This window comes from Fibroporia radiculosa (genome assembly GCF_000313525.1).
Source record: "Fibroporia radiculosa TFFH 294 genomic supercontigs, scaffold12821, whole genome shotgun sequence".
Lineage (NCBI taxonomy): Eukaryota > Fungi > Basidiomycota > Agaricomycetes > Polyporales > Fibroporiaceae > Fibroporia > Fibroporia radiculosa.
Genome location: NW_012133477.1, coordinates 54,774 through 81,414, shown reverse-complemented (window position 1 = coordinate 81,414; position 26,641 = coordinate 54,774). Strand labels below are relative to the sequence as shown.

Sequence of the window (26,641 nt, the reverse complement as noted above, 5' to 3'; positions counted from 1 at the left end):
CCATCACCGTCGCCTCATGGTCGAGCACGTCGGTGTATCCGTTCACCGCGCGCTGGTTCAGCCAGCCAGTTGCAATCCTGCGGTGCTTCCGCCTGGAAATAGCACGTCGTTAGACCTCCTCGTCTACTCAAGATGGATGCAGCCTATCACTCACCGGCGGTCGTTGTATGGCGTGGCGGTGATCCCCCGACCAACAAAGACGAGCTGGCTCTTGATGAACATCTCCTTCCGAGACGAGAATACGGATCCGTTCGTGACCATGAGATCCTTGCCGATGCCAGGGTCGGAGACAACAACAAAGAGTTGGTTCCCGAGCCACATTGAGTAGAGGGGGCCGAACTTCTTGCGCCAGTAATCGAGGGTCAGCTCAGGATAGTGTGTCAAGAAAGGGAACGAGCCTGGGGACGGTCAGTATCGACGATGGTCTCAGCGTGGGGCCAAATGGACATACCGACTAGCGGGAGGCCTACAGGACCGTCTGGGATGGGGTTTCCGTCCTTATCCCTTGGGCGGCGGCCGTAAACATCAATTTTGGTGAAGAGTGGTAGGAGCCAGAGGCATGCAAGCAGGAGGGCAGCCACTGTAGTTAATCCTGGGCTCAGTGCGGTGTTGAACTCAGTAAGGCCAGAGGAGAGGCCGAGCTTGGGCCATGCGGAGGCGGAGGGCGACGGGTAAGCAGACATCTTGTTGCGAGTAGTGATTGTGTTGGTGGTGAGGAAGATGGTGATGAAGTGAGTAGACGACTGTTGCCTGTCTGTCGAACCTGGAGGCGTTTGCGCATCTTACATGTGGCCAGGTAGTCTGCGCGACGTTTGCGAAGTCGAATGCGCGGATGTATGGGCTGCGCCCGCGAGACATACCGCCGTAATTTGTCGGGCCCTGGGCTTGATTCTTGCAGCCCTGATTGTCGAGTGTGCGATGCCGATGGAAGGAGCGCACCAATGAAGGACGAGCGGCCTGCTTCAGGCGCAAGAAGCACCTCGGATGCTGTAGCAGCTTTCAGCCATTATTGTCCGTGACACACACCTTGCAAGACTCTGCGTAGGTATGAGGTCCCGTCTGATGCGGCAGAAGCACTGGCGTTATTGAGGTGAGTGCGAAGTGTACCCCGGTCCCTTGAATGTTTATTCTACTGCACTGCCTGACTAGAGTAAAGGCACCATTAATCCTTGATATTCACATACATGGTGAGCAGAGGGGCCATGTTGCCTTAACGTTTTGATATCACCAGAACGGCTCATAGCATATGAAATGGTTTTCGACTGTTGGTTGCGTCAAGGCTAGGGTCGATCTAGATTTAGGTCAACTCTCAGTACATCAATAATTCCTCGTAACAGTTTCAATTTGTCAAACATGTAAACGAAAGAGGTAATCTTCGTTTTGCGCAACAGGTTGAACTCTTAACTCGAACTTGGACTAGAAGACGGTTGAGTACGTGGGAAGTGGCGGAACATTGTTGGTGGCGCCACTGCCAGTGCCTATTGCCAGTCCTCCATCGCTGCGCTGCCTGTCGGCCGCACTGAGATGTCTTCGCAACTCGAGCTATTACCCGGTGATGGACTTTCTGACCTCCTTCGCTCTTGGTTGAATGTCAGCCTCTGTGACGATGCACTCGAGGCTGTCGATGCGGACCGCGTCAGCGCTGAGCCTGTTGTATGTGGCCATGGCTGTGCTAAAGCGTACATCGAATATCAATAAAAATACAGAGACATAGACTTTAGTATGGTCGCATGCCAGGACGTACTGCTGAGGTAAGCGTTGGCGGACGCATTGCGAGCACGGGACTTTTCTACAGTATTCCGGATGAGTAAGTTGTACACATTGCTGTGTTGGTTTTTAACTGACTTTGTATCAAGGAAATGCTTCGGCGAGAACGCAGGGTTTGTTTTTTGATCTGATGATGGCTGAGTATTCAACGATCAAGCTCAAACAAGACCGGAAGGGAATTATTTAACGATAGAATGACTGATTTGAACATCAGTTATCGAGGCTGCTTGAGAAGAGACCTACAGTGTCCAGTCACACTCAGATGTCCTCACATCTATCAAAAATATGCATAGGAGTTCACCCTATACGAACCCCGTGCCATTCGTGCAAAGTTCATGAACGGGAAAATCACGCATAGTAGATGAACAAGTGAGGCTAGTCTTTACACTGCCGTTTAACCTTCGTAGCCATAAGGACGCTGGAGGTGGGCAGATACCAGAGAGACATTCCTGTCGATAACATACCGGTAGCATAGGCCTCCCTTATCCACCACCGGATTCTGAGGTACGCGACCATCTAATTTTAGAGTGTCCCAGATCTGTGAAGGACGTGCATGTATACTACCTCAGCTGGTTCAAATATCTCTTCGGTCAACCTAGGGAAACTCTGAAGGAGATCCCGCAGCAGCATACGTACACTGATCTAGCTTGATATTGGCGGTCCTATATGTCTAATGGCTCATTCAACGAGACATATCGGGAGAAGTTGTATAGGAGTGTGGCGGAAGCTAATCGCGTATACTGCTACGATTCTAGCTTGGACATGTAATCACACATTTTATTGCTCAAGAAATCGCGTTACCGTCCAACAGATACAGATGATGCGGTCGCGGAACCAGCCTAGAGCGGCCAATTTACACATGGCTCCTCACAAATATCAACAGGAACGCCTTGGAGGCACACGCTCGCCAGGAGCCAGACATGTTGAGTGCTGTGATGAACATGAAGCCGGTGTGGGCATGGGGGTCGGACGACAGCTGGAATTGGGTATCGAAGGTCCACCGGCCTCTCAGCGAGGACATTCCAGTTGAAAATGAACGGGTCGTCGTCGGCTCTTATGTCAGAAGTAGAAGAAAGAGACACGCATATCTGTTCTCATTAAACGCAATGATGCGAATGTTTAGTAAGGCAGGGTGATGTGCCGTTTAAATATATGTCTTGCTACGTCCCGGCCATCTAAGTTAGAATCTGTTAGAATGCACGCCTCAAACACTCTTCTCGGAGCCTTCTTCATGACAACAGAGAGAGATTTTCATGTGCGTTGTGAGTAATTTACACGCCTTCCCTAATTGATTTGTCATTCGTACGCTCGAGTGTTCGCAACGTGTGAGCATTTCACGCCTGAGTCGACGTCGCACGCATAATCTAATGAGGTCTCATTGGGCGACACTGGTTCTTATTATTCAAGTTCTGGAATCTGCTCTGGGGTCCCTAGTTCTCGTACAATATTCGGGAAATCATAAGGGAGAAGGGGAGGCACGTTCAGAAACGGAGACAGTGAGACGAGAATGCATGGTACTACGGTGCGTGCTCTTTCCGGCCTTCTCTTCTGATTGAGGCTTCTGTTAGTATATCGTGGAGAAGATTCCATTCATCCAGATATTCACGCGGCTGCTCTCCGTTCCGCACCTTCACCAATGTGTCCCTGTCGACCATATACACTTTCTGCTGCATGAGGCCCGCCGCTTCCAAGTTTTGTGCGACGTTCTTCCTAGTCTCGGAAATGTACATCTGTCGAGCCATGAGAAGTCTGGGACCCTCGTCTTCGTCATCCAACTCCAAATCTTCCGCCAGGTTACTGATATGCTGTTTCGACTTGGACCGCACGATATATGCAGGGATTTTGAATCGCGCGCAGTTCCGCAAAATCGCGAGGTCGGTCGCCATGAATCGGTTGTCAATGAGGACCAGGATGCAGTCAAAGACGTAGAGACCTTGGTCGTTGAAGTAAATCCAGTCGGGTACGTCTAATGTCCCTGCCCCTGGAACGTCGTACCAGAAAAACGGGACCTCACTGTCTGGGTCGGCATATCGAGCGATTGTTTTGGTCGTTTCGACAATACCAACAGGTGCCTTGAGCGCATCTTTAGAGTTGTTCTTTATGCCACGGAATGCGTTGATAAGCGACGACTTGCCACTTCCTGAGACGCCTGCGATTGCGAAGTGAAAGACTCCGTCTCGATACCTCAGCTTTTTCTTCGTCGCCTCAAATTCTTCTGTGGTTGGGATGACCACAGGCCTGATTCCCTCCTTTAGTGATTTCTCTGCCTTCTGGAGCGCCGCCCGTGCTTCCGCGGCTGTCCTCTCTGCTACCACCTTTGCATGCTCTTTTCTGTCCATCTCGAGCCTGATCAATCTCACCTCTTCGTCTGCTATCCTCTGGTCCTCTTCCGCTCTCAGTCGTCTCTCCTCCGCCTTCTGTGCCTCTTCCTCTGATTTCCATCTAGCTTCTTCTGCCTTCCTCCACTCCTCTTCTGCCATTTTTACTTCATTATTGGCTCTCTGTCTCTCCTCGTGTGCAGCATCTCTCTCTTCCATCACCCTTCTCCTTTCCTCCTCCGCTCTCCTTCTACTTTCTTCCAGCACTGTCTTCTCCTGCTCGGCGCTCCTCACCTGTGCCTCCGCATCTCGCCGAGCCCTGTCCGCCCGAGTGCGCTCGCTGTCCGCCCATCGCAGCTCCTCCGCAATCACCGCCCGCTCCCTCTCCACTGCTTGCATGCGTGCGTTGTCTTCCCTGCGATCCGCTTCCGATCTCTCTCGTCTTGCCTCGGCATCGTCTGCCCTCTCCCTCTCCTCCCGGATCTGGCGCTGCAGCTCCTCCATTACAGGATTCGGTCGGACTGTGCCCGAGGCCGCGCTCGAACGCAGACCGGAGAATAGTCGAACGACTTTGGGAACTACAGCTGCGGCACCGAGACATGCACCGATGGCGAGTGCAGGACCAACGATTTCGGGTGTGACGGCGAGCAAGGATAGTCCGACGCCCATCGCAAGTGTTGGTAATGAGATACGATAATCTTCTCGCTGTCTCTGTATTTTTCCACAGCCTACAGACAAACGCAAGGTCTCAGATGCGGCAATGAGTGCTTGCGGCTGCGAGAGGTTAGGAGCAGGTCTAAGGGTCCCGATGTCGCTAGAGAGACGCACGATCCACGTTTTCGAAGCTTCGAGATGCGATGTCCAACCAGCGGTCAGCGATATCAAGCTTCTATCGATACCTGTGGGAAACTCAGTTTAAATGAGGAATTTATTCTGTGTGTGTGCATGGCCGAGGCGATCAGGGCAACTACGGTAAGGTGTTTTTCGAACATACTCAGCGAGATGTCAAGAACATGCCTGGAATCACGACTTAAAAGATTAATTTACTACGATCTAGACCTACACTTACGCTCGCGCTACATGTTATCTACTGTCTACATAGGGCTCGGCCCTCGCGGACAATAAAGGGACCCAAAAAAAAAGGTTAATTTAAGAATATCATTCCACTCCATTCGTCTATAAAGCGCTCCCATCCATAGCAATGACCAAGATGATCACTTTTGGAGCTAAACACCTGCCCCCCACCTTTGCATCTCACTCCTGCCGCACTCTTCTGGGGTTATCCGAGAGTAACGAGTAATTGAAGGATTAGCCTAAGAAATTATTCCTGGTAGGCACCTACCTCCCGCGGAATGTTAGGTATGGCTACATCCTCACGGGTAATATGAAGAGCGAGACTGTACGTACCCCTTTCCCTTCGTCGCTGTCTCTCGTTCCCTGCAGGCCACTTACTGAGTGATGTGGCTTACGTACCTATCGCACCTATCGCACCGCGCAGCTCAAGAAAATCTCCATGCTCCGCAAGGCTGCCGGCCCCGAGCTGGAGCATATCGTGGGGACAAATATATATCTCGTGAACATGCCGCACGATTGAAACGATATGAACGAGGTTTACATGCAGGTGCGTAGTCTCCGCACCATCGTGCATACGCTGATTTTCTCTACTTGCCTCATGTTTCGAACTCGGCAGTTCTTTGACAAAGTAGCGATGTCCGCATGTGTTGGTGTGACTGCACTTCCACTGGACGTGATTGTTGATCTTGAGTGCTCTGCCGACCTCCCAGATGCTTCTAAAGCCTCGTCTATCTTAAGTGTCCCGATATTATGACTATCGCCCAACGTACTTAAAATCGAGTGCTAGATTACGAGGGAAATTAAGCGTTTGCTCAAGCCTTGCAGAAAGATTAGAGAAATCATCCTACAGATAATAAAGCCACATACAAAATATCTTTTCCATCGCCCCGTCGGGACTTCGGGCCTAAGAGGTACAACTTGAGTAACAAAGCATCCCAGTCGTGGCGGCGGTCCATCTCACTTGCCCCACGCAACTTCGCAACTTCCTTGCGGGGATAGGCACCGTTCACAGCATGCAGAAGCACAGAGAGCCGGGACTTGATCACCTCGACGCCTTCCTCGCTCATGTCGGGAATTCGCTCATCTGATCTACTCCGATGCTCCGAATAATGGCGGAAAAGGTCTTCGCAACAATTTGCGACATCCGAGTCAACAGCTGGCACGTCCACCTGCCGGCGAGAGTTGAGTCAACCTGATGTGCGAATGATATTGCAAGTACTGAACTTTTTCAAGACTTGGGCCAATGAAAGCCCGTCATCTCATCGTAAAATGTGATCATCTTGTTTATTCCCTTTTCCTCGTCGCTAGTCTCCGGTAACTTGATGTGGCCTATGGCGAACGCATTCCGTTCGAATAGCCAGTTAGAAATGAAGGCTTCTTCTTCAAGACCAGCGTCACTCATTGCTGCAAAGCTGTAAGCACGATTCAATGTCATAGTTCACAAGAGAAGGTACTGTGTATACTTGGAGTTCCCCATCCGTGAGGATGATCTCGGCCGGGGCTTTGAACCTGTTTCAAATGGACCTCTCGTTTGTTCACTAGTGGTCCTAGTTTTCGATGAAGCCTTCCACTGGGCTTTGCTGTATTACGAGATTGGCCGATGTCATTTTGATCAACGAGAGTACAAGCCTACCCGCTTCGCTTTCCCTCTTCTTTTCTGTGCACTTTCAGCAATGACACTCAGATCGGCACTCATCTCAGTGAAAGATGAAGGGAGTACGCCACACTCAGCAGGTGGCGACGGCGTGCGATAAACAGACGATGTCTCGCTACTGAAATTCCACAAGTCAGTATGCCGAACATATCGATAAGATTCAATAATGACCTGGTGGAAGCACTCTGCACGTGCACATTGTAGGCCCAGTGGGCTACACTATTCCAGGCGTGTTCTCTTCCAGGCGTGTTCTCCTGATTCAGCTATGCAATCGATTAGGTCTGATCGCCATGAAATTGGAGGGTGGGCAATGTCGAGGTCCATGGAGAGGGCTTTGCCAATATCCCGGAAGTGCTCGTGCAGTCCTAATATGAAGTGCGCAAATGCAAATGCAGAGATGGAGTCTGTAAGGTCGAAAATTCCCAGAGACGAATCCGGCGAACGGGAGCCGACAGCAAACGCCAAGTGCGGAGTAGGCTTGGAATTAATGAGCAAGAGATCATGCAAAGAGCTGTTGGTTCAACGAACGAGCTGATTAGGCAAGCACACGTTATGATCAAGCCATCCCAGCACAACCTGACCGATGACGCCCGAGTTTTCCAATACGACACCGACGGCAGGTTCGCGAATGCCCAGGACGTGTTGCTGATACAGCATACTGCACATCAGTGGCACGATGTTCTCACTATCCGCAACAACGAATGCGGGGATAACTGCAGAAAAGCGCCTCCCATGACCCGGTAGTAAGTGAGCATCGAATGGAAGATGAATAGACTCCTGTGTAAAGAGATAGGCTCAATACTATTCTGATTCAACGTCAGTAAAAACCTACCCGTTCGTCGTCAGGGTCAACTTCCATTTCGCTCTTTGAGCTTGAGGACTGAGAAGTATCTGCGGCAGTGAGAACATACGAGAAGAGGAGCGTGGCGGTCCCATCAATAAGTTTGCTTCGCTCTCCGTCTACAGTTCGTGGCACTATAAAGGGCTCATTCGCGCTGGAAAGTTGCAATAACTCGGGTCGCAGTTACACGACAACTACCTTCACGGATACTCACAGCACATAAATCTCCCGAGAGAGCGATCGCACGAGCCCTCTTATCATCACGGACCACAGTGCAACTGTGGGCCGCGGTATTCCGTTGTCCTTGTTGTCAAGTAGAGCCCACAAGTCGGACGCAGTCGAGAGTATCAAGGCAAACACGCCTCTTAAGCGGGTGAGTACGGGTCCTCGGGCGAAGCATCAAGAGATCGCTGGCCGCCCTGCGTAGCTGCAGTGTCCTGAAGGAGTGGAAGTACTTGTAAGGCCTCCTCATAAGCAAAAGGATATGGACCTGTGGCAAGCCAACTCGGGAGAGGTTGCGAGAGCCGGCTTGCCAGAAAGCTCACAGAGGCAGGCCAGCCAGAGGGTCCAGCTACATCGTGAATCACTTCGCTCAGCGGTGCAAAGTACGAAGCTAGCTTGGAGCTATCCTTGAAAGGGTTAGGACTTGGGCTTGAAACTAGACGGGAGGTACCACTGAGTTAGCGCTATTATGATACATCACGCGATGTAGGTTCCACACCGCAGGAGACCGCGCGCAGGTCATCCTAGAGGCTTTTTCCCAACTTTTTCTTCATGACTCCTCCATTATGGCATTCGGTCGAACTGTGCTTGCTGAGGCCGCGCTCAAACGCAGACTGGCGATCACTTCAATGCCTTTGTGAACTAAAGCCGCGGCACCAAGACATGCACCGAAGGATCAACGATTTCGGGCTGGCGGCGACCACTGATAGTTCGATGCCCATTGTACTTATACGTATTGCTAAGACGATCAGCGCGGGTACGGTAAGGCTGACGCTGAGCCAAATTGGCCGAAGCACACCAATGTGTACACAGATGAAGAAGAGCAGCGCGTATGGATCATACAGACGAAGACCTCCTCCTACGTGCTTCGGACAACAAATCGGCGACTAACCTCAACTCGTCGATGTAATCATCAGGCTCTTTTCCACATACAGTCTCTACGATGTTGTCCTTGTCGATCATATACACTCTTTGCTGTGGCAGATTTACACTCTCTAGGTTCTCCGCGACATTCTCTTTGGTCTTGTTGATATACTCCGTGCGTGCTCTTGCACGGAGCCTTGCTTCATCTTCACCATCCTCGCGCACCAAATCCCTCGTCAGGTTGGTAATGTGTTGTTTTGATTTCGTGCGCACGATGTATGTGGGAATCTGGAACCGTGCACAATTTCGCAGAATGGCCACGTCCGTCGCTAGGAAGCGATTGTCGAACAAGACAATGATGCAGTCGAAGACATACAACCCATGATCGTTGAAGTACGTCCAATCGGGAACGTCCAAGGTACCTGCGCCCGGGATATCATACCATGCGAACGGATATGTGCTGTCCGGGTCAACATATCTGCGGATCTCTTTCGTTGTCTCGATGACGCCGACAGGTGCTTTTTCCAGGCTTTTCGAGCTGTTCTTGAGTCCTCGGACGGCATTGATTAGCGACGACTTTCCTGAACCAGAAGTACCAGCAATCGCGAAATGGAACATGCCTTCGTGGTACTCCAGTCGCTTCTTCGTCGCTATGAAAATGTCCCTCGAAGGGACGACGATCGGAGTGTAGACTTTGTTTAGTGCCTTCTCTGCTTGCTGAAGCTCCACTCTAGCTTGAGCCGCCTTGCGCTCAGCTTGCTCCCGAGCTCGAGCTCCCTCCTCTATCTCCAACTTCGCCAACTTCAGGTCCTCGGTGGCCTTGGCCAACTCTTGCTCCACTTTCTTCAATCTCACTTCGTGTGCCTTCTTAGCCTTATTAATGCGCTTGCGGTTCTTCTTGGATGGCTTAGCGTGGACCTGGCCTTCCACGTTTTGGCCCTCTGCAGAGGCCGCGTGTTTCGGAGAGTCAGTACGAGCCTGTTCCTCCGCCTGCTTGCGCTCATTTTCCTCCATCACTCTCTGCTTCTCAATATTTACCTTTTTCTGCTCTTCTCTTTGATCCTCCATCCTCTTACGCTCCCTCTCTGCCTTCTCAACGTACCGCATTAGATTCGCGAGCTGCTTTTCTGCCCCTTGCTTTGCAAACTTCTCCTTGCGTAGCTCTATCTCTGCGAGCTCGGCGCGGCGCTCTATCACTCTGATGCGCGCCTCTACTTCCTCCATAGTGGGATTCAGGGAAGTCTTTCTCATTATTAAATCGCGTAATATGTCCTTCAGCAGACTAATGATCTCTGTGAGCGCAGTGGTGGCCAGGATCTTTTGAAAGACCTGGGGCGTTGCGATTGTTAATGTGGACAGGGTTTTCCCCATAATTACGGCGTTGTGAGCGTAGTCCGGAGCTCTTCTGTGAGAAATTGTGTAGATCGCGAACGTATGTCTTGTTGACAATATTGCACTAACCTGTATCTTCCCTCTACGGACGTGGGGAGGAGAGGAGAAGAGATGAAGGATAAGGTTCATGATTGTGAGTCCTCTATATAACATCGCGAGCGCCCATGACAGAAGCTTAGCTTATGGCAGCTTCCAGGGCCTTGTCATACCAACCTTCCTCATCAGGTAATTACAGGCCGTATGCCACGAAGCTTTGCACTATTTCGCAAGTTTGTTGTACCTAGGAGCGCCGACTTCCAGCAAGCGGGGCCAAAGTAGTAAGTGAATATGCTACGTATATGGTCTATTTTAGAGGCCAACATGTATGAACGGCACCCAAGACAGAAAATTATTCTCGCTCACTGTCTCGCGTAATACTCGTGTAGCATGGTGTAACGCGAGACCTGATTCCGCGCGCTGTGCCTTTCCTCCTCCGAAAAGCTGCCCATAGAATGACTCGGCAACAATTGGCGCATCACTGTCGCGGATAGACCACATTGTCGCAACGACGCTCCGGTAGCCAGCCATGAGCATGCCCGCGGCAAGATGAACAGCCTCCTCCGTGAGTGCCTCATCGCCCGTGGCTGTATGGCACGCTGACAGAAATGCAAGCTCCCCGCGGGGGTGTGCACGACGTGCAATCTCCCTCAAAGTCAGTGGGCCGTCGGTCAGGCTGAACGCACTTTCAGTCGGGTGTTTAGGGTGCTGAGTCGCGTGGCAAGCTAAATGAACCCAGTTGTGTCTGCGCATGCCTTCCAGGACAGTCTCTTTATTGGCATCGCGCTCGTTGAGCCGTGTCGTCGGCATGTGGATCGCGCTTTCCCTCGCAATTCGTGCGACAGCCTCGATTTCAATCACGGTTTTCGGTATTGCAGCTTCTCTAGGACTATTGGGGACGGGCTGACTGACCAGCAACATCCCGTTGAAGTCCTCAGACAATTCCTCTCGCTTCTCTAAAAGGATCGATAGGTTGTGCGTATAAGACGAAGCAATATACTCGAATACCTTCCTTCCACATTCTGCCGTGTCATATAGGCCGGCCGCATGGGGCGGAAGAAAAGAAAGAGGACCTGTTGGACACCACCAAATGCGCGGTAGCACGTTATTATTGCCATCTGATATCGGCTACGCAGAGTATGTTAGTACTCCGCTATCGTAGGCTACATGATTGACCACCTTACCTGCAGCTCCAGTGCGCTGATGACCGGCCTGACAACCATTTCCCAGAGTATGGCAAGTATGCGAGTAAAGCGATCAGGTGGGATATCTGGCATCGTACCGCGTGTGTACTCCTCGTCCGATGTCCGCGTCCGAATGCTCGAGCCTTTGAGCATGTCACGAAGATTGTGTTGCAGCTTGAGCCCGAGATTCTTCGTAAATTGGAGGGGCACATGTTTAAGGGTGACTATCTCGTCATCTGTGGTCTGCAAGATAAAAGCGTCGCACCCGGACTCGTGAACGTTGAAGACGACAACCGGACCGCCTAGCATCGAAGGGGCAGATGCGAGCTCGAAAAACGATCTCGCCTTCAGGAAGCTTTCCATCCCCGGAAGCTCCCGCGCCTGCTCCAACAGCGTGTCCCATTCCTCCGCAAGCCTATGCTGTCTCTGTCTGTCCATCTCTAGCACGTTGCGATGGTCATCAACATAGATCTGATCGAAACCTGCCCATGTGCTCTCCAGCCCACTTGATATTGTTACCATCTTCTTGTAAAGGACCGGATCGACATCCTGGAGCTCCTCCTTAGGTGTGCGCAATCGGAGCATTTGTCCCCACACGACCGACCGGCTTTGTTCGAGCCACTCGAGCGCTGTGTGATGATTGCCGAAGCTAGTCGCGACATAGGCTGCGATTTGTCCTAGCTCGCCGATGTTCAAAGCAGATATCTGCGAGTGCTGCTGTGCAGTTGTGCGCCCAGTCCACGCAACGAACGGGATGAGGTCCATAGTTAGCGCGAAAGCCTGGAGGCAATCGGCCTCATCGCCATTCGAGAAACTGAGCCGACCCCATTCTGCTGCGGAGGCGAGCCTTATGCGTGGGTCTGCACCTTGGAGCTGAGCAGCTTTACGAAAGGCATCGATCGCGTCGCCCGTCCAATTTGGAATATCTACACGAGCGAGAAGGATCTCACCAAGCTTTTTCAGGCACATGGCTCTCTCGGATGGCATCTCGGTTGGAACTGTATCAACACACTCTCGGATGACGGACACAACGCGATCGAAGTCAGCCACGGTGGGACCACCATGCCTTCCCTTGGTCCGAACGTCCAGCGAAAAGGCTAGGTCGTGTAAACAGCGATACCTATATGGCCATGTTTTGGGCATCATGCCCAGTACATGCTCGAATGCTTCAATGGCTCGTTCGAGTTTGTCGACTTCGTGGTCGACGAGGTATCGAGTTATAAGGGAGTAACCCAGTTGCATTCTATTCTGTTCTGTACCAGGGCCGTCGAGCACGCACAACTTTTCGCATTCTGCGATTGAGCGGTCCGAGTATGATGGCTTCCGAGATATTATGAACGCGGTATTTAGAGCTGCGACATAACATGCCTGGTAGATGCGGCCAGGAGGTGTAAGGCTCGATGCCTTCTCGTGATACTCGAGTGCCGAGTAGACGTCGGAAATGTCCCCGAAAGTAAAATAGCGTTGTATGTACGTACGGGCAAGTTCGTACATGCCTTTTGCGAGCACAGAAGTATAATCCGCCGACTGGCCTAGATCAACACAAGATATGGCCCGACATGCTTCGGCAATAGCGCGATCTGCATCCCCCAGGGTGCCGGAAGCCATATACGAGTGTCTGAGAGCTGTGCTCAGAGTGAAGCGATACGGCGCGTGGTCTGGCTTTATACCGACCGCACATTCTGCTAGACTGATAGCTCTGACTATGTCTGAACCATTCTCAAGCTTCTCGATACGCATAATAGTCGCATACGCTAAACCGTCGCAGAGCATCGCCTTCGTAAACAAATCATCGTCTCCGTTAAGATCTACAGCACGCTGCAGAAGAGATACCATCCGCTCAATGTGTTCAATGGGCATGGTGTGGGGTTCCTCGTTATAACGTTGAAGAATCTGGCCAGCAAGAAAGAATGAGCAAAGCGCTTGGACTTGAGGGTCGTCACGATTGATCTCGTCGAAATGTTTGACAGCCACTTCCATGCCTTCGTTGGACAGCTCGAATCTGTCGTGAAGGTGACTATACTGGACAATATAGGCGCGTGCGAGGCTATCCCGATAGCCAGACATGTATTCGTCATCATCGGCGATCTCCACGAGCCGTCTACGCAGAGAGACAACCCTAGCAATGTCAGAAGTTACCGTGTTTTCGGAGGCGTCTGCTCCCATATATCGCGCCCATAGTAGATCCGTTAACCGAACTAGGGCATAGATGACCATAGATGAGTTGCCTTGTGAGAGAGTGAGGAACCGGTCATACGCATAGATGGCCTTGTCGACCAAACCAAGCAATTCAAATGCATAAGCCAAGCGAGGCCACGCGGATACGTGTTGGGCATGATTATCAGGAAGGGAACCTATAAGGCACTCGTAGAGTGTGACAGCTTTACCCAAGCGCACTGCTCCCTCTGTAGTCGTCGCGTCAGACTCGGAGGCCAATCTGTACAAGTCTGCAAAAAAGGCGAGGACGTCTGGATTCGTATAGTCCATCGTCAACGTGTTGATGTCACCGGAAATAAGTTGGCTGCGCACACGTTTAGAGCTGTCAACGTTGTGCAAAGGGAAAAAGGACACGCACACAAGCAAACCATTTAGTTCTGTCTTTGGTCTTGACCTGGAAATGGAGATAAATATATATGCAACAGCCATGACAAGAGATGTACTTTAATTTCTTCAAGAACTCATGTGCCTCTCCAAGTCCTTCGGTGGATATGGTTGGATCAGGATTTAAGAAGATAAAAAGAGCAATCTGAGCACGAGAAAGGTTGAAACAATAGGTGGCTCTATTCGCATCGTTCTCCGAGTTTGCGGTGATTTCAACCAATCTCTTCCGCAGAAAGAGTACTCTTTCGATATCCTGCAGTCGCGACGTGCTCCCCACATTGGCCTGTAGTTTGTCCCAGAGCAAATTACCGAGGTTGTAGAGGCAGCCCACCATCAAAGGTGACGAGTCCGCAGCCATCATAAGGAAACGCTCATAGACATCAATCGCTTGGTCTATGCGACCTCGGAACTCCAAAGCCATTCCAAAGTATCCCAGATCTTCAGGCTTCGCGATGTCCTCGTCGGGAACAGACGCTGTTGCACGCTGGTAGAATTTGATGGCGAGATCCACGTAGTGTTCACAGCCCTCTCTGAAGGACAAGTTGTAGTACACTTCTGCAACGTAGGCTAAATTCCTGGGATTTTCCCTGAGGGATGAGAGGTCGACATCAAGGAGGTGGCTTGTTACGCGGGAAGGTTAGGTACATCTCACGCTTAGCTAAACGAGGAACATACTAGACGTAGTCTCCAAGCTCTTCTTTTTGTTTTGACCTGGAGATACATCATGAAATTTCAAAGTAACTTTAGCACTCGAAGATGCTTACTTGAATTGTGCAAGGTCAGCAACCGCGCGACCGAATTCGTCATCTCCAACCACAAGATCGGCTTGGTTTCTGGTATTATAAGCCGTGGTCAGGCTATCATAGTTGTCTCAGTAATATTCCGCAATCGACTAGAGTTCCAGGCTAAGCCTCTCGGAAAATGAATTTTGCTTACCTCCGGAAAGCACGAATAAAAAGACGGTACACAAATAGACTAGTGAAATCTAACCACATAGCGTGATGAAAACAATCTTGAAAGCCCTATATGACACCTGAAGCGTAGACTGTATAGGAGCTTGCGGTCTGGCCATGCATAACTCGCAAGGCTTACAACATCGCCCGCCGCGGTGCTGCATGCATGACATTGCATAATTCAATTGATTGTCGGTCCCACAGTCATTCTTATCTATGCGGAAAACGAAAATCACGTGGATTTTGATGGGATGTCATGCCGCACTGCGGAGTTTAAAATAGCGCGGCGCGTCCGACGCGTTCCTCACATACACCCAAATCGAACTCAGACATACGCACAAAGTTACCTTGCGATACCCCCATCAGCATGCCAAAGCGAAAAGCTCTTGAAGACGATTATGAGAGCTGGATGCTCCCTCATCCCGCCCCAGCCAGATCACGCTCATACACCTCTGCGGCCAGCTCCTACACCCCCGCTCAACCTGTCAGTGCGTCTTCTAGAGCTGTCGGACACCAGCAGCCGCAGGAAAAACGACAGCGAAACCAAAAGGATCCGGATACTCCCGCTTCTGAGAAAAGAGGCGCGATATTTAAGAAAAAATGCCCGAAGAACATACTCGAGCGACTTGACAGAGTCATATCCCAAAGGTAGGGTGCATATTTCGCTTCAATCTCGTTAATCATTCCATATTATAGGTTTTACATGGTGGATAGGAAGAGAGAGAGCAATGAGCTAAGGGAGGAGTTCAGCGTGCTGGGCTCTACAGGAAATGTAAGGGCTGAGTCTGTCTTTATTTAATATAGTTCTGACGTTCGATTAACGGTAGGTTTACTCAGTCATTATCGACAAGAGGCCTTCTTGCAATTGTGAGGGGATTGAGTGCGCGTATGAATTTTCAGCTTAATATTTGACAAAGGTCCGGACGCAACGAAAGGGAATCATTGCAAGCATATAGTGGGTAGCTAAAGCTGGCTAGCGCATACGGCAACCTACTGATGCCATCTCGCAGCTCTTTGTCTTTCTCAAGGGTGCGCATCCCATCTCTCAGATGCTCCTTATCGATGAACCGATACCCCATGTAGTGCTCCAAGTAACGCAGGCTTCCGGATACTGGTATCAAAAGTCTGTTTTACGGCCCCTTGGTCAATACATGCCCTGATATCTTCACCTAGAGCATTGCTCACATCCGAACTCGACGACATCTTCCAGCATGCTCCCCGAGCACCCAACGATGTCACGAACGCTCATGTCCGCGAAGCATATGCTCGTGCTACAGGCAAGGCTATCGCATCAAGCTCGAAATTATCGAAAGACCAGGCACAGAAGAAGCGCATTCCGGGACCTGACGACGATTGTCCAATCTGCTACGAAAATATGCATAAGGTGGCCGAGAATACGCTCGTGTTCTGCGATTCTTGCAGAAATAGCTTGCACAAGGATTGTTTCCAGCAGTGTACGCATTTAGTTTCCCCTCAATTCTCTCATTCATCCTGATTCAAAACTGACGTCTAACACTTGTAGGGGCTGTGGCGGCACGCCAAAAGGGCCAAATAGTGTCGTGTGTGTTCTGCCGTGCGAAGTGGGCTGAGGTCGGTTCCGCAGTCGCGCGAGCAACTGCTGATGGGGCGCACTCTTCTGAGGGGTATCTCAACCTTGGCAGTGCCGCTGGTCTCAGCCCAGTTCGCGATACTAGTTCTTGTGCGTCCCTGATTCCACTCATATGGTTACTGTCATTGACGGAATTATGTTGCAGATTACCATGGCCCAACAAAGGGTAGGCGATACTATGGGTATCAAGAATACACAGACCACGATTGATCGAACAAGACAAGAAAATTCTATTGTAGTTCACGCCACGTTGTATACCCCATCGCTTGCTTACTTCATACAGCATATTATAATCTCGGTAATGTATTGTATATAATTTGATCTATATTATATAATTGGTTCACAGCTATTGAAGCATCCAAGGAATCATAACAGTGATATGTGCAAGTGTGGCGGTCATGCCGAAAAAGACAAATGCACCTTGAGGGTTTGTTCAAACGCTTTGTTGATGCTTGGACCACATCGGATAACTCGTATTGACCAGCCACATTGGATCAAGTATAAGTAGATTCATTCACACTTTGGCCACCGTCAACCTTTCTCCAGTGCCACCCGCTGATACCAGCACTCGTCCACTCCCCACCCCCTTCCATCGACTATCGACCTCAACATGGTAAAAGGCCTCATGGAGAAAGCTCGTCAGTGCCTGAGCGTGGCACCAACGCAAAATTTACGGTGGTATATATCCAGAGCAATACTACCAGTCATGGGCATTCACCCCACCGCCCCGCCCATCCCACCTTCTGGACACAAGTCACATCGAAACAAGCTCACGGTCAGGCCAGAGTCGTTCAGGATTTTAGAAACAATCCATCCAATTTCATCCGACTTCTTCATTGAAAGTGCCAGGCAATGTGAGTGGCTACGATCCATTGTACGCACACAACAAGCGCTGATCGCGCCACGTCCACGCAGTTATGGATGAGAACATTCCCGCTTTTCCGAGTGATTTTGCAGAGTGCATGACGGCGGAGATCACAGTCCCATGCTCACCGGACTTTGCGGTGGTCTCGTCAACCCCGCTGATACCTGCCCAGACAACCGAGATGTAAGTGACCCGACGTCGTGCTCTTATCTTGTAGGTTTACATTGATACCGTCTTCCATAGCGTCGCGCACTGGGTATACATGTTCGCTCTGCACACCGCTCAACGCATCGTAGAGCATGCATTCGGAGAATGCCTTGATGCCAGGCCTGAGAGTCTCCAAACTGATGGGACTGACAAACCCATATTCGTTCCGATCCCATGGGGCCTCAGGTTCCCAGACGTATCGAGTGATTCCGAGGCCGTGGGCTCCACGCGGTCCTATTCGAGCGAATCATCCAGGGACAGTTTTGCTTATGACGACGACGACAACGTGCCCGTTACTGTGTTTGTCCAGCCTCCGTGGGTGCTTTCGGAGAAGGACTTGGAGATGTTTGTGGCGTGTCCAACGGTAGACTGCCTGAATTGCGACCTTCACAGCTGCTGACAATCAGCATTATAGATCCCTCGCGTCCGGGATGAGTACATGCACGAACCCATCTTCCGTTTCAACAGCCAACAGCGCCTCTGGGCGAAGGTATTGAATGAATTGCACGGGATCATGGGCTGCTTTGCTGATACTGATCTTATGACAGGTTTTCGACGAATGCTATCGCAGGAATTCGCGCTACTTTGTCATCACGAGCTATGAGGGATGGGTGTTCGGTTGCTTCTCTAAAGGCGAGTCGAGGAGCTCTCGGATTGGGCAATGCTTCTTACTTTGCCATGATATCAGGCTGGACGACCGGATATACTTCCCAAGTGTTCTCACGTCGGTCCATGGCACCTACTATCCTGGAGCTGCTCGCGTACTGGCTCAGTTCCGCGCTGGGAAAACCAGGTGGCTTCCAGATCCCAGAGGTCAGTGTCGAACGTCCACTCAAACACACCATGAGGCCCTGTGTCGTCCTGGACATGCTCTTCCCGATGCGCATACACTTGGCGGCAGATCGGGGAGCGTTACGGGCCTTGATGAACCTATAATACCATAATGAAGAACGCACTCTTACACGTCTCTCGCCCCTTATGTGTAGGTCCCAGAACCTGTTGAGTATCACCTCCCGGAGAACAAAGTCCTGATTCCTGTACCTGTTAGGTCGGGGTCAGTTGCCTCGTCGGCTTCTGAGTGGGATGACGGAACTGGTCGTAAGTGCCACCGCACTTCAACATCGTCAATGAGCTGACCCCGGACACTTCACAGGATGTGATTCTTTCAGCGAAAGCAACGGCAGCGATGACGATGCTGCAACTATTCGAGAAGATGATGGTGAAAATGCCACTATTTATGCAGCGAGCCAACCCGCCCTACCTTCGTTTATGCAAGCACGCCCTACGGGCCCTATTGCGCGCATCGCGCGCTGGCGCAAGAACACATGTCCGTCGTTTGGCGATGGCACAGACGGCACAGCCGACCGCCGTCTGGTCCAAACAGACTCGCAGCTGTCGTTCACCACGCAGTCTTCGGGGTCAGTAGTGTTGGACTATAGCCTCACCAACCGGCGTGAGGGCGCATGGCTGTCGTATGATCCGAGCAAGTCGAACAAGCAGTCGGAAACCGTATAAGATGACGTCTCGCGCAGGGTCGTTCTTGTATAATCTACCTATCTATGTTCTCCATTTAGTAGGGGTCGTCAGCCCAATTGACAACGCACCGCATCTAGAGTTACAAGTCAGCTTCTGGTCTTCCGTTGTTTTTAGGCTTTCACTGTCAATGCGAGCCATCCATCCATCCGATCCCAAATCGCTTTCTGTTCGCCTCTCCACTCCTCCCGTTTGTCTCTCACGCACTCTTCACATAGACCATGTGCGGCCCAGTCGAGTTCAATAATCGTCTGCAGCGTCTCGAGCGGGCGACATAACCCGCTGCTTTCCAGGGCTGGCTGGATCACGAGCGGCATCCACGTCTCTGCGAAGATGTCTGTACAGGCCATGTGGTGCGCAGTTGCGACCGTGAACAGGATGGGCGTGAAGTGCGCAACAAGCTCGTCGAGAAGAGCCTGACATCGCCGGGTGAGTGCCGGCGACAGATTGAAGCGGGGCTGGGAGGGTGTGCTGTCCACTGGTGCGTCGGGGACGGGGAGCATACCGTCTGGTTCGTCGTGGTCTAAATCGGCATGAGTGGCAAGCACATAGAATAGGGATTTCTTGATCTGTGGCAAAAGGTCAGACAGTGGGGACGAACGAGCGGCGGGAAGAGCATACCGAGTCTATGTCATATTCTACTGCGAGAGTCAGTGCCTCATCGGGCTGCTCCACACTGGCCTTGAGCAGTGCTTCGAGCTCGGAAGGGATTAATTTCCCCAATCTCCGACGCACAAGCTCGTGTATGGATGGAAAATCAAGTTGCTCTTTCGACGATGCACGCAGGACCGCCGCGAGGTGCGAAAAGGGTGCATCGGAGTCTATGGGGCTCGATACGAAGTGTTATGAGCTGCCACGCTCACATACAAAGAACAAGCAGGACGTGCTCACGTATCGTGATAGAGATGCGCAAGTAAGGCTTCAAAGTCGGCGCTCGAGACCCCTCGCTCGTCTGGGATGTAGACGAGGGGGCATCCATGCATTGAATCGCAATTCGCCTCTTGCGATGTGCTCAGTGCAGCAAGAACGGGAGAATGCCTATGCAGGAGGGTACGATGGATTTTGAAAGCGTGCCCTTGGGTACGGACAATGAGCGAGCCGTCACTCAGCCAATACCTGGGATGTGGCTGAATGATTTCATGAGCGGAATGCCTTGAATAACCGCCACCGTCGTCGAGTATGGCGCCCCCGTTCGTCAAGTTGAGGGTGCTCATGACAACGAAAGGAGCGTAAAAGCGAGGGAGGACTCTGCACCAGAAGGTGGTGAAGGACATAAAGATAAGGTCGATGATCGATGTGTTTCTCAGGCTCGACTTTAATTATCCCATGTTAAATGTATCAAATAAGGTCGAAATCAGAATGTTAGTTGTGACTCTACATGCGGATCAATATTACATCGGCAACGCCTCAATATCCACTATCAAATAATCCACGGAACCGCGAGAAAGAAAAAGAAACTGCGTAGCACATCGAGAGCGGATGGCGGACTTACAATAACGCTCGCTTTGACGGCACGGCAGCGCACCTATGATATAGCATATCGCGTCGAATCGCTGTTGCGAAACACCGAATTAGTCCGTGAACACCACTCATCAGCGAGAGCTACACGAACGGTCGTAACAAATCCCGCCGCAGCTGCCCAAGCCTTACAACTCCGCGGAACCACTGAATTCATATCTCAGAGCTCCCTGTAAGTGGACCTAGCGCGAGCACACAGCAAACAAACCTTCTCAAATTCTGCGATAACAGACATCAAGTGGCATAAGGAAAGAGACGACCGACCGTACACGAATATTTAGTAGACAAGTTATACTGAAACAACTAGAGAGAGGTTATCCCGTACCGGTTTTGTGGATCTACACACTTCCACCAATGGTGCGACATACGAATAGAGGGATGAATGAGCAACACAAGCAAAATGCAAAGTATGATGGACGGAGGGGACGGACTGGTGAGTCTCCTTGAATGAGCAACCCCAACGATGTACGATGCCCTCCCTACCACACTCCGATCGCTTCTGCAAGTGAATGAACACACAGGAGGAGTAGAAAAATTACGAAACAACCTGCTAGGCATTACAGATAGTCCTCAGCTCTTGCTCTCTTCTTGCCCCTGGATTCCTCCGAAATGGCTAAGGCCGTCTGACCATTCTCTCGTTTATCAGATAGGTATTCCTTGGGGAAGTAGTACTTGGAATCTGTCCCACGCCGTTCCTCCTGAAAATGAAGTCAGAATGCTGAATGGTGACACACCAAGGGGCAAAACTTACAGGAGAAAAGTTTGGATCGGACCACTTAAGCGATGTCGTCTTCTTGAAAGGCGGATTTGTTTGTGCGAGACTAGGATCAGGTAGTGTAAGCTCAGGAGCAATAGGCGGGGGTGCAGGCACAGCGGACGGAGTCGCCGAAGCTGCAGGCGCCGTTGTAGATGGCGTAGACACAAAAGGAGAGGAACCAGGCATGCCAGGAGGCGGGGACATCGAAGCAGAAGGAGGGACTGGGGGGATTGGCGACATGCCTGGTGGCACCATACCGGCTGGCGGAGGAGTAAAGCCCGGCGGAGGAGAAATACCAGGGGGGAGGAAGGGTGGCGGTGGGAAGGGTGGGCGTGCGCCAGGAGGGAAGGGAGGCATGCCGGGAGGCACACCAGGGGGTAAAAGACCTGGTGGAGGGGAGCCTGCGAAAGGAGGCGGCATTGGGAAGCCAGGAGGAGGCGCACTAATAAAGCGTGAATAAACGTTAAATCGGATCAACTTAATGCACTTACCCTGGATGAACTGGTGGCATGCCCGGAGGGAAGGGAAGCGTCCCTGGGAAACCAGGCATCGCGCCATGGATAAATGGAGGCGCACCTGGAGGCATAGGCATTCCAGGCGATGCAGAAGATGGTGGTACAAAGCCTGGCGCCGGTACTGGAGGCGCAGCATATGCCTGGGGAGGGGCGCCAAACACCGCCCCAGTAGCAGACTCGGGGTTGGCATGAGCGGCCGTGCCATCCGAAGCGCCCATAAGCGCCTTGTGAGCTTCTAGTTGTGCTTTGAGTTCGTCTTCGGTGAGGGGACGATTGTCAAGCTTGGGTCTTTTAGACTGCGGCTGGGTAATGGTTCCAGGATTGAGACCTAGCTCTATTTCCTTACGACGTTTGTAGTCTGCAACGTCAGGGGCAGGAATGCCCTCCATGCCGAAGATCTCAACTTCGTACCCATCACGACCAGGTAGTGCATTCTCAATGCGTGGAAGACTATAGAATCGTAAGGACCTAATCTCAGATAAGCGATAGCAAGCTCACTTTTCTGGCTCGAGCTTATGGACCTGTTGGATGTGAACGGCCAACCCTCCCGCTGTGTTCAGTCGTCGAGGACAAAGGTTACATTTGAAATGCTTGGCCTTCTGATGCTGCATTAGAACTGGGGAATACGTTAGATTGCGCTGACGAAGCCACTCGCACGACACTTACCCTTCTCATCTTCAAACTCCCGCTCACAGTACCAACACCAGGGCCGGATGATCTTTCAGAACACATAAGAAAATCTTACTACAAACTTATCAGAAAGTCTGTACCTGCTTATTCTTCTTTTTCGCCATTGTGCGTCGCGCTGAAGGACGGATGAAGATGGTGAGAGCAAAGTTCGCGTAGCGCCCCAATTTCCCGCAGTTGGGCGTTTCGGAGTTTGAATCGGACTGTGATTGTGGCGGGCTTGTGCACTCGACCCGTTCGTCTGTGGTCACACTGCAGCGAAGTCGGCTCCAAGGCACTGCCAGCCTATAAAGGTACACCAACCATGACACCTCCCGGTTTCCTCACTTGAACAAAATTTTACTCTCTTACCCCTTCAACGGGGCCATTCCGCTGTTCTCATGATTGGGAACTCTCTCCCGGAATACCTTTTCATCAGAATTTGTATTGCCTCTCTTCGCTTGGTCGCTCCTCTCAGCATTGTTTATACCATCGCTAGCTGGAATACGAGATCATTTCTAATTTCTCGCTGGATTGGTCTCTACGCGTTGTCGGAAGCCTCGTTTTACCTCTTCGTCTACTTGCCACGTTCTTGGAGACTGCAGAAGGTGAGTCGCCGCAGTATGTTTTTGTGGTCTGAAATACAAGTGCTTCAAGAACTTTGTATCAGACTTTCGACCAGAGGAGATTCCAGATCGTCGATCACCTGTTTGCGTTCATCGTGACTGGTGCAAATTCGCTTGAGTCGAACAAAAGCTTCATGAAGCACCGATCTAGTGCTCTGGACATGTGTCACCGTGGTCTAACGCCAGCTTGTAGTATGACTGCACATATCTGATTTCGCACTCATTTCTGGTGCGGTTTTCAGTATCTACAGCCAAAAGTATTGGCTTTTCATGCGTTCACAACGAATGTATTCCATTGCTTATAATCAAGCATGCTATCTTGTGCTCGATGGGTCTCTAATCCCACCTCCACTGGCTCCTTGAATGAGACCTAGCTCATCCACATCTTACAGACTGCAGTTCATCCACTGCCTTCTAGAGCCGATCGCGAGGCGCTCTTTGAGAAATGCTTTGTCTTCGCAGCAAGGACCAACATGGCAACTGGCTGGTTCTTCCATTCGGATTCTCAGTTCATTAAACGAGAGAACATGAAAGAGTGGCTCATGTGGGCTTTTTTCGGCTCAAATTATGGAGATCTCCGGCAGGAGTGGGTAGAAGAGCTAGAAGGATACCTGACTAGAGTTGAGGAATACCTGGGCTGCAAACTAGAGGATGGTTGGAGTGATACGGCCAAGTGCATGAGATCAACGTTGGACCCGGTCGTGACGGTCCATAGACCTTTGATCTGGTATACGGTGAGTATTGATATTTGGCGTCACGAGGTGAGTAAATGTCTCATGTACCATACAAGATTGTAGCACTGGTCGACACAATTACCTGCTCAACTTTGTTGTCGCACGGATTCAAGCATTACGACAACCAGAATCCTTTTGCATCTTTTCCGTGGAGATGGGTATCACTCATCTCACGAAAATCCTTGCATCCCGATATTGCGTATTGGTATCGACCGCATCGCTCCAAAACAAAGCAGCCCATTATTTTCCTTCATGGCATCGGTGTAAGTGCTCTGATTTTTCTCTTCGTCTAGTCTCCATTTTGATGACGACTAGATTGGTCTTTGGCCATACGTGCGTTTCTTCTTCGAGCTGCTCGTGGAGGATCCTGAAGTTGGAATTATCGCCGTGGAGAATCTTGCCGTCAGCATGCGGATATCTCAGCCGCCTCTACCTCGCGAAGTCATGCTCTCAGTCCTCTTGTCTATTCTGGATCATCACAACCTGCCTCGGATCGTACTAGCGGCACATTCATACGGAACTGTCCTCGCCGCCCACATCCTGCGTGATCCTATCTTTTCGAAGCGTGTCGTCTCCATGCTACTCGTGGATCCAATCCCTTTCCTCCTATACCTTCCTGGAGTTGCGCATAATTTCGTATATCGCCAACCCCGTAGAGCGAGCGAGTGGCAGCTTTGGTACTTCGCTAGCCGAGACCCTGATATTTCGCGAGCACTATCGAGGCACTTCTTCTGGGTCGAGAATGTACTCTGGAAGGAAGACCTGGATGGGCGAGAGAACGCTGTCGTCCTTTGCGGGAAGGATCAAATTGCTGATGCGGATGAAGTTCGACGTTACCTGACCGGTACGAATGGCAGCGAGTTCAGGTGGCGGAAGGATGGGCTGGAGGTATTGTACTATCCGCACTTAGACCACTCTAAAGAATTCGATACCTCGGAGTTGAGACGGCCAATGGTAGAAATATTGTCGCGATTTGTGCGGAGTAGCGGGACCAGGGAGAGTATACCCAATGGCTACACATAGACTCATATATACCGCTGTAGCATCGCGACATGCTTGAAACCTTCGTACTCTCGATTTTGTGAACTGGATATATATATGTGCTGACCAGCGATCATAGTTACACTAATATGCAATACACACAAACTTTCCCTCCCATTGTGTCCAGTCTGGAAGCAGACTCTCCACTAGAAAGTGTGCAACATCTTTCCTAGAAACCCTGTACGCCTGCTTCAGCATGCCCTCTTCCACTCGATACGGCGGTCTCTGGGCACTTTCAGCTTTGCTGGCCCCATCTGTAAGCAGTGCCGGGCGTATGACTGCGAAATGCTTTAGCTCGCCAGGATGTGGTAGACCCTCCTGCTTTTGCCAGTCCGCCGACAAAAATCCCTCGCGGGGCTCCTCATCCGTCCATGCCCTGCCTGCGCAGTGTGCGAGAACACGCTCTGTAGCTAACTTGTCCGCATGAGGGCCGTCTAGGAGATAGCCGTACATCGGCTTCAGGAGTATGGGGAGCGCAGCATGTGTAGAACGTGTCAGTCCATTAGACGTGACTACGACGAGACGTGGCTGTGCAGCAGGCTCGCGCAGGGACGCAGGCATGGTGGACAGGACAGTTAGGAGACATTTAGTGCAGAGATTCGGTGGGTTGATCACCGCCCCGCGAGTGAGGGAGAATGACGGCGTTCCTCCTGTCGTAAAGATCGTTAACAAGTCGATTTCCTGCAAGAGAAAATGCGCAGCGTACCGACTGTGAAGAGAACTAGATTGACGTGTCCGTCAGGGAAGGCACTTTGTGAGGCCTCCCACCCCTTCCGGACATCATCCGGATTGAGTGCATCACCCTTGACAAGCCGCGCAGTGCCTGCTTCGACAAACTTCTGAATCACCTTGTCTTCGTTGAAGACGGACAGTGAGCGCAGAAGGAAGGTCACGGTCGCTCCTTTCTCTACGACAGACGCTCAGCCTTGGATGTACGGACTAAGGAACAGTTGTAACTCACCAAGTAGCCTCACGGAAGCATAGTAGCCTATATTTCGGGACGCTCCAATCGCAAAGACGTTCATTGTAGGTTGAGTGAATTATAAGGAGACGTAGGGGATCACAAGCTGAGAGTATCTCTCAGCCATACTTTGCTCTTTTGAAGACTCCTGACTACTGCTTGCCAAGCCTCGGAGTCGCCTTCAACATCCGCTGCCGACGTCACAGCGGCCGCAGATGCGGTATATGATGCGGTATACTAGGCAGGCACGGAGGTCGCCAATGTCAAAACCTTGCGCTAAGTCTGCGCGACTGCGCGCGCAGTATGCAATTAAGGGGTTATGGGGAAGGGGTATAGCAGCCGAGCGCAGCCAGTGCTGTACTGAGTCAGATATTGTCAAAAAACGACCGAAAGTCCTTGCGGACCCAAGAATGATCCTCACGAACTCGGAAGATGACTGTTGATGCATTGATGAACCGCATATATGCATCATGCGCCCAAAATCCGGATGACGTGGCAAAAGCGCACGAATACTGTAGTCTGTAGCTCATCGGGCGTTGAATCATGAAACACGCAAAGACATAGCTGTCGAGTCCACACATTTAACTGGAAATCAGCGCTGACAATTCTGTCGCTCTATATTGACTCAAATCTCTGCAACCTCGCTCTGCCAATATCCCCTAGTGATGAGATTCCTTCGCGATTTGTGCAGCGTAGGGGTTAC

The 26,641-nt window shown here is 51.2% G+C and overlaps 11 protein-coding genes across 11 annotated transcripts; 4 read left to right on the top strand and 7 right to left on the bottom strand.

Moving 5' to 3' along the window:
• Window positions 1–150: 150 nt before the first annotated feature.
• Window positions 151–683, bottom strand: FIBRA_07350 (uncharacterized protein; the record flags this gene model as incomplete). The annotated part of the gene is made up of 2 exons (XM_012329035.1): window positions 151–398; window positions 452–683. 2 exons carry the CDS (start codon window positions 681–683, stop codon window positions 151–153), a joined length of 480 nt encoding a protein of 159 aa, XP_012184425.1.
• An 841-nt stretch (window positions 684–1,524) lies between these two features.
• FIBRA_07349 (uncharacterized protein) lies at window positions 1,525–1,893 on the top strand (the record flags this gene model as incomplete). The annotated part of the gene is made up of 3 exons (XM_012329034.1): window positions 1,525–1,653; window positions 1,722–1,807; window positions 1,857–1,893. The coding sequence occupies 3 exons, from the start codon at window positions 1,525–1,527 to the stop codon at window positions 1,891–1,893; spliced, it is 252 nt and encodes an 83-aa protein (XP_012184424.1).
• A 1,391-nt stretch (window positions 1,894–3,284) lies between these two features.
• Window positions 3,285–6,226, bottom strand: FIBRA_07348 (uncharacterized protein; the record flags this gene model as incomplete). Its single annotated transcript, XM_012329033.1, has 5 exons — window positions 3,285–4,984; window positions 5,559–5,625; window positions 5,701–5,875; window positions 5,930–5,977; window positions 6,027–6,226. 5 exons carry the CDS (start codon window positions 6,224–6,226, stop codon window positions 3,285–3,287), a joined length of 2,190 nt encoding a protein of 729 aa, XP_012184423.1.
• Window positions 6,227–7,032: 806 nt separating this feature from the next.
• FIBRA_07347 (uncharacterized protein) lies at window positions 7,033–9,964 on the bottom strand (the record flags this gene model as incomplete). The annotated part of the gene is made up of 5 exons (XM_012329032.1): window positions 7,033–7,290; window positions 7,342–7,590; window positions 7,646–7,808; window positions 7,869–8,018; window positions 8,769–9,964. The coding sequence occupies 5 exons, from the start codon at window positions 9,962–9,964 to the stop codon at window positions 7,033–7,035; spliced, it is 2,016 nt and encodes a 671-aa protein (XP_012184422.1).
• A 516-nt stretch (window positions 9,965–10,480) lies between these two features.
• FIBRA_07346 (uncharacterized protein) lies at window positions 10,481–14,948 on the bottom strand (the record flags this gene model as incomplete). Its single annotated transcript, XM_012329031.1, has 6 exons — window positions 10,481–11,296; window positions 11,353–13,963; window positions 14,013–14,573; window positions 14,629–14,664; window positions 14,718–14,810; window positions 14,890–14,948. 6 exons carry the CDS (start codon window positions 14,946–14,948, stop codon window positions 10,481–10,483), a joined length of 4,176 nt encoding a protein of 1,391 aa, XP_012184421.1.
• A 325-nt stretch (window positions 14,949–15,273) lies between these two features.
• Window positions 15,274–16,725, top strand: FIBRA_07345 (uncharacterized protein; the record flags this gene model as incomplete). The annotated part of the gene is made up of 8 exons (XM_012329030.1): window positions 15,274–15,554; window positions 15,603–15,678; window positions 15,734–15,773; window positions 15,824–15,861; window positions 15,917–16,029; window positions 16,080–16,360; window positions 16,429–16,605; window positions 16,661–16,725. The coding sequence occupies 8 exons, from the start codon at window positions 15,274–15,276 to the stop codon at window positions 16,723–16,725; spliced, it is 1,071 nt and encodes a 356-aa protein (XP_012184420.1).
• A 496-nt stretch (window positions 16,726–17,221) lies between these two features.
• On the top strand, window positions 17,222–19,102 carry FIBRA_07344 (uncharacterized protein; the record flags this gene model as incomplete). The annotated part of the gene is made up of 8 exons (XM_012329029.1): window positions 17,222–17,369; window positions 17,431–17,563; window positions 17,624–17,951; window positions 18,003–18,077; window positions 18,136–18,205; window positions 18,276–18,400; window positions 18,574–18,685; window positions 18,741–19,102. 8 exons carry the CDS (start codon window positions 17,222–17,224, stop codon window positions 19,100–19,102), a joined length of 1,353 nt encoding a protein of 450 aa, XP_012184419.1.
• A 131-nt stretch (window positions 19,103–19,233) lies between these two features.
• FIBRA_07343 (uncharacterized protein) lies at window positions 19,234–20,394 on the bottom strand (the record flags this gene model as incomplete). The annotated part of the gene is made up of 3 exons (XM_012329028.1): window positions 19,234–19,689; window positions 19,742–19,949; window positions 20,012–20,394. The coding sequence occupies 3 exons, from the start codon at window positions 20,392–20,394 to the stop codon at window positions 19,234–19,236; spliced, it is 1,047 nt and encodes a 348-aa protein (XP_012184418.1).
• An 801-nt stretch (window positions 20,395–21,195) lies between these two features.
• Window positions 21,196–22,704, bottom strand: FIBRA_07342 (uncharacterized protein; the record flags this gene model as incomplete). The annotated part of the gene is made up of 6 exons (XM_012329027.1): window positions 21,196–21,336; window positions 21,390–21,837; window positions 21,887–22,360; window positions 22,409–22,526; window positions 22,577–22,628; window positions 22,681–22,704. 6 exons carry the CDS (start codon window positions 22,702–22,704, stop codon window positions 21,196–21,198), a joined length of 1,257 nt encoding a protein of 418 aa, XP_012184417.1.
• Window positions 22,705–23,675: 971 nt separating this feature from the next.
• FIBRA_07341 (uncharacterized protein) lies at window positions 23,676–24,959 on the top strand (the record flags this gene model as incomplete). Its single annotated transcript, XM_012329026.1, has 3 exons — window positions 23,676–23,936; window positions 23,993–24,199; window positions 24,252–24,959. The coding sequence occupies 3 exons, from the start codon at window positions 23,676–23,678 to the stop codon at window positions 24,957–24,959; spliced, it is 1,176 nt and encodes a 391-aa protein (XP_012184416.1).
• Window positions 24,960–25,061: 102 nt separating this feature from the next.
• On the bottom strand, window positions 25,062–26,002 carry FIBRA_07340 (uncharacterized protein; the record flags this gene model as incomplete). Its single annotated transcript, XM_012329025.1, has 3 exons — window positions 25,062–25,627; window positions 25,684–25,884; window positions 25,939–26,002. The coding sequence occupies 3 exons, from the start codon at window positions 26,000–26,002 to the stop codon at window positions 25,062–25,064; spliced, it is 831 nt and encodes a 276-aa protein (XP_012184415.1).
• Window positions 26,003–26,641: the final 639 nt, after the last annotated feature.